General features: G+C 37.4%; 1 protein-coding gene across 1 annotated transcript; it reads right to left on the bottom strand.

The window, feature by feature from the left end:
* Nucleotides 1–2085: 2085 nt before the first annotated feature.
* LOC132904210 (putative nuclease HARBI1) lies at nucleotides 2086–3514 on the bottom strand. Its single transcript, XM_060954128.1, has 4 exons — nucleotides 3453–3514; nucleotides 3242–3374; nucleotides 2956–3079; nucleotides 2086–2504 (listed from the first exon to the last, which is right to left on the bottom strand). Exons 1-4 carry the CDS (start codon nucleotides 3512–3514, stop codon nucleotides 2086–2088), a joined length of 738 nt encoding a protein of 245 aa, XP_060810111.1.
* Between the last annotated feature and the right edge of the window lie 8429 nt (nucleotides 3515–11943).

Below are 11943 nucleotides of genomic sequence, written 5' to 3'. Positions count from 1 at the left end.
TTGAGTGCGTGCGTGAAAGAGTGCGTGTATGTAGTGTTGCGTTTATAAAAAATATATTAAAAAATAAATAATTGGCGAAGACAATTATAAAGGACAATTAACAGAAATGTCATAAGCAAATCATGCTTACCGACAAGGAAAAAGCAGAATAAAGTGATTAAAATTTGTTTTGCCAGTACCCACAAAATAATTAAAATAATAAATAGATTTATATTGGTATACATGTAAACAATAAATAAGTGATAGAAAATATTAAAAAAGATATAGGTACACCAAATGGACATAAATAATAAAAGCAAATTAGAAGTAAAATGTAAGAAATAAGATTAATGTAAACATATGACACTGTACAATAAATAATGTAAAAAATATATAATAAATACATAGATATGTATTGTAAAATACACGTCTAAAAGATAGTAATAGAAGCAGACTAAGAGAATGTACAAAGTCATGTAATTGTTTTCATATGCCATGTAAACAACAATGTTTAATAATGTCTCTGTAATCATGCAGAGAGACACATACATACACACACATGGTCACGTCCATATCCCCTGCGGGGTAGACAGAGCCAACAGTCTTGAAAAGACTGAATGGCCACACTCAGCCACTTGGCTCAATGATAGAATCGAGATTCCAACAGTGACAGGTTGCTAGCCCCTCGCCTAAAAAAGAATCCCAAGTTTGTTAGCCTATCCCTTAGTCGCCTTTTACGACATCCACGGGAAAGAGATGGAGTGGTCCTATTCTTTTTTGTATTGGTGCCGGGAACCACACGGCACTCACACACATGCAGAGAGATTCTGGTAATAAACTCCCCCTGGGTGTGGTGTAACACTCAGGGGAAAAACAAAAAAAAAAAAACCTTGAAAAGCTGATGAAACAGTACAACATTCACACCCTCAAGAATTAATAACTGATGAAACTGGTGTCAGTTGCGTGCACAAATATTCGTCCGGTACTAGGTGCCACTTTTTAAAATTATGTTTTTTGTTATCAAAGTTTGTTTTATAGTATTAATTATTTTTTAGCAGAGGTTGCATTTTTGTTAAATTAATTTGATTTCTAACTTTGTTATCTAATATAAGTCATAATTTTATAAACATTCCTTAAATATTTTATGTTTTATTTTTAAATAACCTTAGGTGTCCGCCACTAGGGGACTTTCCCCTAAGTTCTTTTTACTGTTCAATTAATTATTATTTTATTTTCATATCATGAAGTCTTACATAGTCATCGTTTTCTAGATTTATGAATTTTAATTTAATTGAAATTGGTTTAAATTTATTCAAAAAAACAAAATAGGTATTATATAAGTATTTGTCTTTTTATATATTAATTTAATGTGAATTAGTATGGTTTAGTTACATATATTTTTAAGTTAAAAATAAATAAATTAAGTATATTTCTTACAGGAAGCTACCCAAGAGTTTGGACAAGACAAACGGAATCTCCCCAATGAAGACGAGGCGCAGGATGGAGGATCTCTAAGTGTTTTAGAATACTGGGAGGAAATGAACCTCAGCCCGGTCCGTCGAGGATCGTAACGCCCCCGCCAGCGCCGCAGGCTACGGAAGTGCAGCCTCCTGCCGCGCGGTCACCGCGCACGCCGCGCCGCTCACCGCGGGCTGCTGGCTCTGCGCCGCGCCGCCCACGCCGCGCGCTGCGACGGGACCCGCCCGTGTCCCAGGAGGCGGCTCGCCGATCTCTCATAGAAATCTCGAGCCGCAGAGCCGAAATAGAGGAAAGAAATACTAATCTCTTGGGACAACTGTTGGCGGAAATCCGAGAAATCAAACAATTATTACTATCTAGGTTTTTATATTTATATTTTAACTGCAGTATTTATTTAAATCTATAACACACTTTAATAACAGAAATTTAATAGTTACTCAATTGGGTATTGAACTATTAATGTAATTAAATTTTATAACAATGCCATATAAAGTTAAACAAATTTTAATCTAATGAAACATAAAATTTATCCTAATAATAAAATAAAAGTGGACTTAAAAACTTATGTTTTAATTAATTTTAATTAACATTAGTATACATTATAATTTTTACTTAATAACTTTTATTTCAGGAACGCCGGACATCCCACAGTCGACGAATGAGATCATTCCGAATAGCTACACCCTGTTGAAATGCTTGGTTGTTTTGGCTGCTACTCACAGTATCTTCAGCAAGATTGGTAGGCTGCATTTGAGCTTCTTGAGAGCTGTCTGCATCACTCAATTCTGGTGCTGTAAGATTTGCTTTATTGCAAATATTGTGTAAAATGACACAAGCATTAACAATAGATGCAGCAACTTGGGGTTTATAGTGTAGAACTCTGTGGGCCAAGAGGCAACGAAAGCGTGACTTTAGAAGGCCAATAGTTCTCTCAATTACATTCCTGGCTCGAACATGTACATTAGTGTAGTGGCCTTCCGGAGTTTCAGGGAGAGCATTTACCACTGGTGTCATAAGAAACTTCCTCAGTGGATAGCCAGAATCACCTGTAAATTTTTTTTGTAATAAATATACTTCATAATATACTTTTATTACTTTTGTTTATTTATTTAATTTCGAATCACCCAGTTAAATGTAGCCTTTCGGAAGGAGACTATCTGCTTCGTAAAGGATAAAGATGTGATATTTTAATATATGAATTTATATTATTATAATCATCTTTTGTGCAAGTCTTTTGCTTATAAATTAAAACTTTACACTAAAGTAGTTATATTATTAATATGTTGCAATCGGGGAAAAATAAAGCTGACAAATAATAAAGTTTCTTGAGTCTCAAAATCAATCTAACTTTAATAATAAATTGCAAATGTATTATAATACATTTTGTATATTGGTATGCTATAGCGTACCATTGATACAAAGGCTGTGCTTTTCAAGCTTATGATAGAAAAATAAATATATTTAAGTTTACACCAATGTACCATCTTAACTAATAACCATGTTGTTTCATCCAAATTTCCAAATGATTTTTAATGGGATGGGAATTCCATATGAAGGAATCATGTGTGGCCCCTCTAAAACTAGCATCCACGCTTGTTATTTGCATATCTGCATCACAAATCTAGAATTTCAATTGCCAATTCTTACAACTAAATAATAAGCTTAAAATAATTTATGGAATTTATAGGCATTGGTGGCTCTGACTTCCCCACTAGGGATAAAGATGTGATTATATGTATGTATGTATAATAAATGATTAACAGATGATTGTATAAGTACTTACAAGCTGAACATTCAATGAATGGTAATGTTTTCTACAGAAAAATCGTTCTTCATTTTCTATAGGTCTTATAATAGCTATTTGTGTGCAGTCTATGCACCCTAGAACCCCAGGAATGCCAAAGTTTTGATATAATCTAGAAAATTTTAAAAATGTATTATAGTATGAATCTACCAATATCAATAAATTAAAAATATGGATACTGTTTTGTCACCTTGCCCTTATTTTATTTCGGTCTTCATGGCTTCTTGGGAAAACTATATATTTTTCTCTCATTTCCATGGAGTTAATGCATGCAGTCACCTGAGCAATTGCTTTTGAAATAGTTTGTTGAGCCAAGGAATGCCCACCTATATCACCTATAGGTCTCTGGTAAGAACCAGTTGCAAAAAAAGATAAAGCAGTTAAAACCTAAAACAAAATAGATTACCTTTGTTATTGATTTGCTTGCAAAAAGTAAATTACGAAGGCACAAATCGCTATTAGCAGGCACTTACTTTTGTCTCTACAGATAAATCGGTAGCTCTTTTAGCGACGTTTTTCGACGACTTTTCATCATAGGCCGAATCTCTTCACAAAGTTTTGTCACCAAATTTTTTGACAGTCGATATCGTTTCATAAACTCCGTATCTTCCCAATCAAAGGGGTTAAACTGATTTCGAGCTAAGAGCCTTCGTCTTCGCAAAGAAGTATTATAATCGCTTTCTAGGAACTCAAATAATACAAGCTCGTCATCACACATCTTGAAATAATAAAATGAATAGGTACGTAAAATCTATATTAATTGCCGAAAATTACTTCACATATCACTTGTATAACACATCAAGAATAATTTCCGCCTTAAAAAAGCTGTATTTCAATTGTTTTAACCAATTTATAACTTCAATAAGCCACTGGACTTGCTGAAATAGTAACTTTTTTTGAATCGCTTATTTTGACAGCTAAGCGTATCAGTTTAGGTTTTCAACACACGTTATGGTGCGGTTTTGTATACAAAAACTAGCTTGTGCCCGCGGCTTCGCATGCGTTAATTACGCTTCCATAAAAAGATTGCTTATATTAAGAGCCTTACATTGACATAAACTAATATTATGCAGAAAAAATAGATGTGCCTACGTGAGTGCGTGTTTGAAGATGCTATTCAATCATGCAAATTCAACTGGATAGATTTTGATGAAACTTACGTACATGGGAAGAATAATGCTTGGAATAGAACATAGTTTATTTGTCCTACAAAAGCAAAGTCCCGGGGGCGCAGCTGTTAAAAAACGAATGAATTCTAAAGACAAAAAAAGGAAATTATAATAATGGAAAGTTAAAGTATCTCTTTTTATACAACACTAGCTTGTGCCCGCGGCTTCGCATGCGTTAATTACGCTTCCATAAAAAGATTGCTTATATTAAGAGCCTTACATTGACATAAACTAATATTATGCAGAAAAAATAGATGTGCCTACGTGAGTGCGTGTTTGAAGATGCTATTCAATCATGCAAATTCAACTGGATAGATTTTGATGAAACTTACGTACATGGGAAGAATAATGCTTGGAATAGAACATAGTTTATTTGTCCTACAAAAGCAAAGTCCCGGGGGCGCAGCTGTTAAAAAACGAATGAATTCTAAAGACAAAAAAAGGAAATTATAATAATGGAAAGTTAAAGTATCTCTTTTTATACAACATTTGCTGTCTTGCCCATTGGAGACATCACAAATAAACTGTCACAGCTGGTGACCCGCGAGCAAGCGACGTAGAGCTGTCCGTGTGAGAAGCACTTCGTCCTGAGGTCGACTCCGGCTGCTCCAAGCGTTTGACCTTGCGATTTGTTAATTGTCATCGCGAAACATATAGCCACTGGAAACTGTACACGCCTAAATTGAAATGGAAAGTTGTTGGGAATGAGGGGAGTGGGCGGTATGAAAACAATTTCACCAGCTGCACAACCAGTAAGAATTTTAGCTTCTATAATATTGTTATGAAGCGACACCACTTTAAGGCGAGTCCCATAACAAAGTTTCAGCGGGGTTAACTTGCGTAGCAACATAATTGGAATGCCTACTTTTAGTGCAATTGTATGCGCGGGCAGTCCAGATGCCGAAAGTGAATTAAGAAACTCTACCGGATAAGTTGTAGCATCAGTACCATCTAAAACTGTATTTATGGATTGGTAAACCACCTCAATTTTTTCCAAAATACTTAAATTAATAGCAGCTGCTTGCTCATTTTTCAGAGGTTCTCTGGCAGAGTCATCAATCCGTTCGATTCAGGCAACGTACCATTACCGATTTTACACACACATCTAATCTTTCTTTCTTCTTTCTGAATTCTTGCGCTCGAGGATTACCACCCAACTGAGCTCTCACATTACGTGTTAGACTTAATTTCCTAACCTGAGGCCAGAGTTTGGAACATTTGAGACATGCGCTTAATTCATCAGCTCTAGTACCTCGGCTTATGACGGGTAGAGTCTGAGACCTCCCATAGTGCAATTGTTTCGCCGGATATCTTTAAGCGTACTGTCGACTGCTTCCACTGGTTTTTTATGAGCCATGGTGCATTCGTCCCAAACGAATAGGCTACATTCTGCTAGTATTTTTGCTTTGTCGCTGTTCCACGACACTGCACAAACTGGAGTCTCATTTATATCCAGGTCCAAAGGGATCTTGAACATAGTGTGTGCTGTTTTACCTCCAGGTAATAAGGTGGCAGCTATCCCCGAAGACGCAACAGCTAACGCTATCTTTCCTTGCCTTCTGACCTCAGCCAGTAATAAGCGGGTCAAAAAGGTTTTGCCTGTACCACCGGGCGCGTCAAGAAAAATCGTTTCACCCTGCTCTACGTTAACACTTGTCAATACGTTGTCAAACACAGACTTTTGCTCATCGGTAATCATCCCAATACCATTATTTACGATCTCAGCCATTGCAACAGCGTCATAATTTGTCTCTGCTGAACATTCGCGACTCATTTGTGGATCGTCAAAAGTTTTCCGGTGGTTCCGGAAGACCGTAGTGACTCAAAGAATCGCCAACAATTGGTAAGACAACATCTTGAAGCGAACAAAGGCAACGATTGATAACTCGTTCATCAGATTCAGTTACATTATCTCCATAAGCGCGTTTGGCCTCAAAAAGGAAATCTTCTAATAGGTACCTTTGATATTTCTCCCAAACTGTACTGGGTAAGAAAGTCCGCAGAATACTAACATAACTGAAAAGAAATGGCGTAATTGACCGGGACTTTCACTGACGACAGCTTCTTCCAGAGTTTCATCCCAATTTCGGTCATCATCTAACAAATACAGCGCACTGCAAGACGCGTGAAATGTTGGATGCTCAACGCCATTAATCGTTTTCAGAAATGCAAAGGATGTTGCTCCGCGGACTGTGTGCAGTAAAATCCGCAAATAATAGCATTCACTGTTACTTGGATGGATAGTGTACACTCTGCCTAATGCATGATCTTGATAGACACCTGGAAACCCTTCCACAGGGTTACCACGCCGTTTCCACGTCTTTTAAAAACGCCTCTTTGTTTATCGTAAGTATAGAAAGATGGCAGTTCATTGTAAAGAAGTGTTCGAGCAAATGAATCATCCTGGCAAAGATAGAAGTATGCCAGAAGAGTGGTACGGCGGGGATTTTCCAAGCGTTCTCGCACATTTTCACTATTAAAATAGACTCGCTGTCCATTTTCTTAATGTACATCTAAGTGCATAACGGTAGAAATTTTATCCCAAAATTTCTCGTATCTAATTTCAAACATGACGACGTTTTTACACTCAAAAGCTAGTTTAAATTTTCCTGCGGCGTGGCGCCATCTCTTATCGGATGGTCAAATGAATTCCCGGTTATTTTTCTCCAAATAAGTAAATGTCTAAACCATGGAAAATAAATCAATGAAAAAAAGAATTTTTAATCAATTAATTAATTAAAAATTTTGCCAGTGGCTACAATCGCGTTATTTCTTAAATTATCATGAGGCGCCATCTCGTATCAATTAAAAAATGACGAAGTCCCATACAAACTTGCACCCCCTATTTCATCTCTTTGGGATAGAATTTCTGGATAAAAAGCCTATATTCTAATCCAGGTTACTAACTATATCTGTGCCGAATTTCGTTCATATCCGTTCGGTAGATTTTGCGTGATGCGCGTACAAACATACAGACAGACAGACGGACAGACAGACAGACAAAAATTCTAAAAAAAATTGTTTTACCTTCTATTGACCCTAAAAAGACCCCTTATAATTTTTTTTCTTAAATATCTTCAATGTACAGACAAAGTTCAGTTACAGTTTTATTATATGTATGGATGTATGGATATATGGATATGTATGGACGTATACAAAAATGAGTGAATTATATCGGATTGCGACTCAGTTTTGGTGAAGACCTAAACTGGATCGTTTAATTAACGTGGTGGTACGAATTTGCGATGCAGATCAGTTTAGGCCCTAAACTGGCTCGCATTTAAAGATGATAGTAAGCCTGCAGGAGAAAGAGCCAATGGCAGTTTTCAGTTTTCAGTTTAGGCCCTAAACTGATCTGCATCGCAAATTCGTACCACCACGTTAATTAAACGATCCAGTTTAGGTCTTCACCAAAACTGAGTCGCAATCCGATATAATTCACTCATTTTTGTATACGTCCATACATATCCATATATCCATACATCCATACATATAATAAAACTGTAACTGAACTTTGTCTGTACATTGAAGATATTTAAGAAAAAAAATTATAAGGGGTCTTTTTAGGGTCAATAGAAGGTAAAACAATTTTTTTTAGAATTTTTGTCTGTCTGTCTGTCCGTCTGTCTGTCTGTATGTTTGTACGCGCATCACGCAAAATCTACCGAACGGATATGAACGAAATTCGGCACAGATATAGTTAGTAACCTGGATTAGAATATAGGCTTTTTATCCAGAAATTCTATCCCAAAGAGATGAAATAGGGGGTGCAAGTTTGTATGGGACTTCGTCATTTTTTAATTGATACGAGATGGCGCCTCATGATAATTTAAGAAATAACGCGATTGTAGCCACTGGCAAAATTTTTAATTAATTAATTGATTAAAAATTCTTTTTTTCATTGATTTATTTTCCATGGTTTAGACATTTACTTATTTGGAGAAAAATAACCGGGAATTCATTTGACCATCCGATAAGAGATGGCGCCACGCCGCAGGAAAATTTAAACTAGCTTTTGAGTGTAAAAACGTCGTCATGTTTGAAATTAGATACGAGAAATTTTGGGATAAAATTTCTACCGTTATGCACTTAGATGTACATTAAGAAAATGGACAGCGAGTCTATTTTAATAGTGAAAATGTGCGAGAACGCTTGGAAAATCCCCGCCGTACCACTCTTCTGGCATACTTCTATCTTTGCCAGGATGATTCATTTGCTCGAACACTTCTTTACAATGAACTGCCATCTTTCTATACTTACGATAAACAAAGAGGCGTTTTTAAAAGACGTGGAAACGGCGTGGTAACCCTGTGGAAGGGTTTCCAGGTGTCTATCAAGATCATGCATTAGGCAGAGTGTACACTATCCATCCAAGTAACAGTGAATGCTATTATTTGCGGATTTTACTGCACACAGTCCGCGGAGCAACATCCTTTGCATTTCTGAAAACGATTAATGGCGTTGAGCATCCAACATTTCACGCGTCTTGCAGTGCGCTGTATTTGTTAGATGATGACCGAAATTGGGATGAAACTCTGGAAGAAGCTGTCGTCAGTGAAAGTCCCGGTCAATTACGCCATTTCTTTTCAGTTATGTTAGTATTCTGCGGACTTTCTTACCCAGTACAGTTTGGGAGAAATATCAAAGGTACCTATTAGAAGATTTCCTTTTTGAGGCCAAACGCGCTTATGGAGATAATGTAACTGAATCTGATGAACGAGTTATCAATCGTTGCCTTTGTTCGCTTCAAGATGTTGTCTTACCAATTGTTGGCGATTCTTTGAGTCACTACGGTCTTCCGGAACCACCGGAAAACTTTTGACGATCCACAAATGAGTCGCGAATGTTCAGCAGAGACAAATTATGACGCTGTTGCAATGGCTGAGATCGTAAATAATGGTATTGGGATGATTACCGATGAGCAAAAGTCTGTGTTTGACAACGTATTGACAAGTGTTAACGTAGAGCAGGGTGAAACGATTTTTCTTGACGCGCCCGGTGGTACAGGCAAAACCTTTTTGACCCGCTTATTACTGGCTGAGGTCAGAAGGCAAGGAAAGATAGCGTTAGCTGTTGCGTCTTCGGGGATAGCTGCCACCTTATTACCTGGAGGTAAAACAGCACACACTATGTTCAAGATCCCTTTGGACCTGGATATAAATGAGACTCCAGTTTGTGCAGTGTCGTGGAACAGCGACAAAGCAAAAATACTAGCAGAATGTAGCCTATTCGTTTGGGACGAATGCACCATGGCTCATAAAAAACCAGTGGAAGCAGTCGACAGTACGCTTAAAGATATCCGGCGAAACAATTGCACTATGGGAGGTCTCAGACTCTACCCGTCATAAGCCGAGGTACTAGAGCTGATGAATTAAGCGCATGTCTCAAATGTTCCAAACTCTGGCCTCAGGTTAGGAAATTAAGTCTAACACGTAATGTGAGAGCTCAGTTGGGTGGTAATCCTCGAGCGCAAGAATTCAGAAAGAAGAAAGAAAGATTAGATGTGTGTGTAAAATCGGTAATGGTACGTTGCCTGAATCGAACGGATTGATGACTCTGCCAGAGAACCTCTGAAAAATGAGCAAGCAGCTGCTATTAATTTAAGTATTTTGGAAAAAATTGAGGTGGTTTACCAATCCATAAATACAGTTTTAGATGGTACTGATGCTACAACTTATCCGGTAGAGTTTCTTAATTCACTTTCGGCATCTGGACTGCCCGCGCATACAATTGCACTAAAAGTAGGCATTCCAATTATGTTGCTACGCAAGTTAACCCCGCTGAAACTTTGTTATGGGACTCGCCTTAAAGTGGTGTCGCTTCATAACAATATTATAGAAGCTAAAATTCTTACTGGTTGTGCAGCTGGTGAAATTGTTTTCATACCGCCCACTCCCCTCATTCCCAACAACTTTCCATTTCAATTTAGGCGTGTACAGTTTCCAGTGGCTATATGTTTCGCGATGACAATTAACAAATCGCAAGGTCAAACGCTTGGAGCAGCCGGAGTCGACCTCAGGACGAAGTGCTTCTCACACGGACAGCTCTACGTCGCTTGCTCGCGGGTCACCAGCTGTGACAGTTTATTTGTGATGTCTCCAATGGGCAAGACAGCAAATGTTGTATAAAAAGAGATACTTTAACTTTCCATTATTATAATTTCCTTTTTTTGTCTTTAGAATTCATTCGTTTTTTAACAGCTGCGCCCCCGGGACTTTGCTTTTGTAGGACAAATAAACTATGTTCTATTCCAAGCATTATTCTTCCCATGTACGTAAGTTTCATCAAAATCTATCCAGTTGAATTTGCATGATTGAATAGCATCTTCAAACACGCACTCACGTAGGCACATCTATTTTTTCTGCATAATATTAGTTTATGTCAATGTAAGGCTCTTAATATAAGCAATCTTTTTATGGAAGCGTAATTAACGCATGCGAAGCCGCGGGCACAAGCTAGTGTTGTATAAAAAGAGATACTTTAACTTTCCATTATTATAATTTCCTTTTTTTGTCTTTAGAATTCATTCGTTTTTTAACAGCTGCGCCCCCGGGACTTTGCTTTTGTAGGACAAATAAACTATGTTCTATTCCAAGCATTATTCTTCCCATGTACGTAAGTTTCATCAAAATCTATCCAGTTGAATTTGCATGATTGAATAGCATCTTCAAACACGCACTCACGTAGGCACATCTATTTTTTCTGCATAATATTAGTTTATGTCAATGTAAGGCTCTTAATATAAGCAATCTTTTTATGGAAGCGTAATTAACGCATGCGAAGCCGCGGGCACAAGCTGAGACAACAAGAATTAATTAATTAAAAATTTTGCCAGTGGCTACAATCGCGTTATTTCTTAAATTATCATGAGGCGCCATCTCGTATCAATTAAAAAATGACGAAGTCCCATACAAACTTGCACCCCCTATTTCATCTCTTTGGGATAGAATTTCTGGATAAAAAGCCTATATTCTAATCCAGGTTACTAACTATATCTGTGCCGAATTTCGTTCATATCCGTTCGGTAGATTTTGCGTGATGCGCGTACAAACATACAGACAGACAGACGGACAGACAGACAGACAAAAATTCTAAAAAAAATTGTTTTACCTTCTATTGACCCTAAAAAGACCCCTTATAATTTTTTTTCTTAAATATCTTCAATGTACAGACAAAGTTCAGTTACAGTTTTATTATATGTATGGATGTATGGATATATGGATATGTATGGACGTATACAAAAATGAGTGAATTATATCGGATTGCGACTCAGTTTTGGTGAAGACCTAAACTGGATCGTTTAATTAACGTGGTGGTACGAATTTGCGATGCAGATCAGTTTAGGCCCTAAACTGGCTCGCATTTAAAGATGATAGTAAGCCTGCAGGAGAAAGAGCCAATGGCCATCACCTCGAGTGCACACTCGGCATTCGAAAAAAAATTTCTAGACCTTGTAGGACCCTTGGATAGAGACAGCTATGACTATTCGTATGTTCTGACTCTTCAATGCAA

This window comes from Amyelois transitella, chromosome W (genome assembly GCF_032362555.1).
Source record: "Amyelois transitella isolate CPQ chromosome W, ilAmyTran1.1, whole genome shotgun sequence".
NCBI classification, from domain to species: Eukaryota; Metazoa; Arthropoda; class Insecta; order Lepidoptera; family Pyralidae; genus Amyelois; species Amyelois transitella.
Note: the sequence above shows the minus strand (reverse complement) of the source record. Positions and strands in the feature narration are given on the sequence as shown.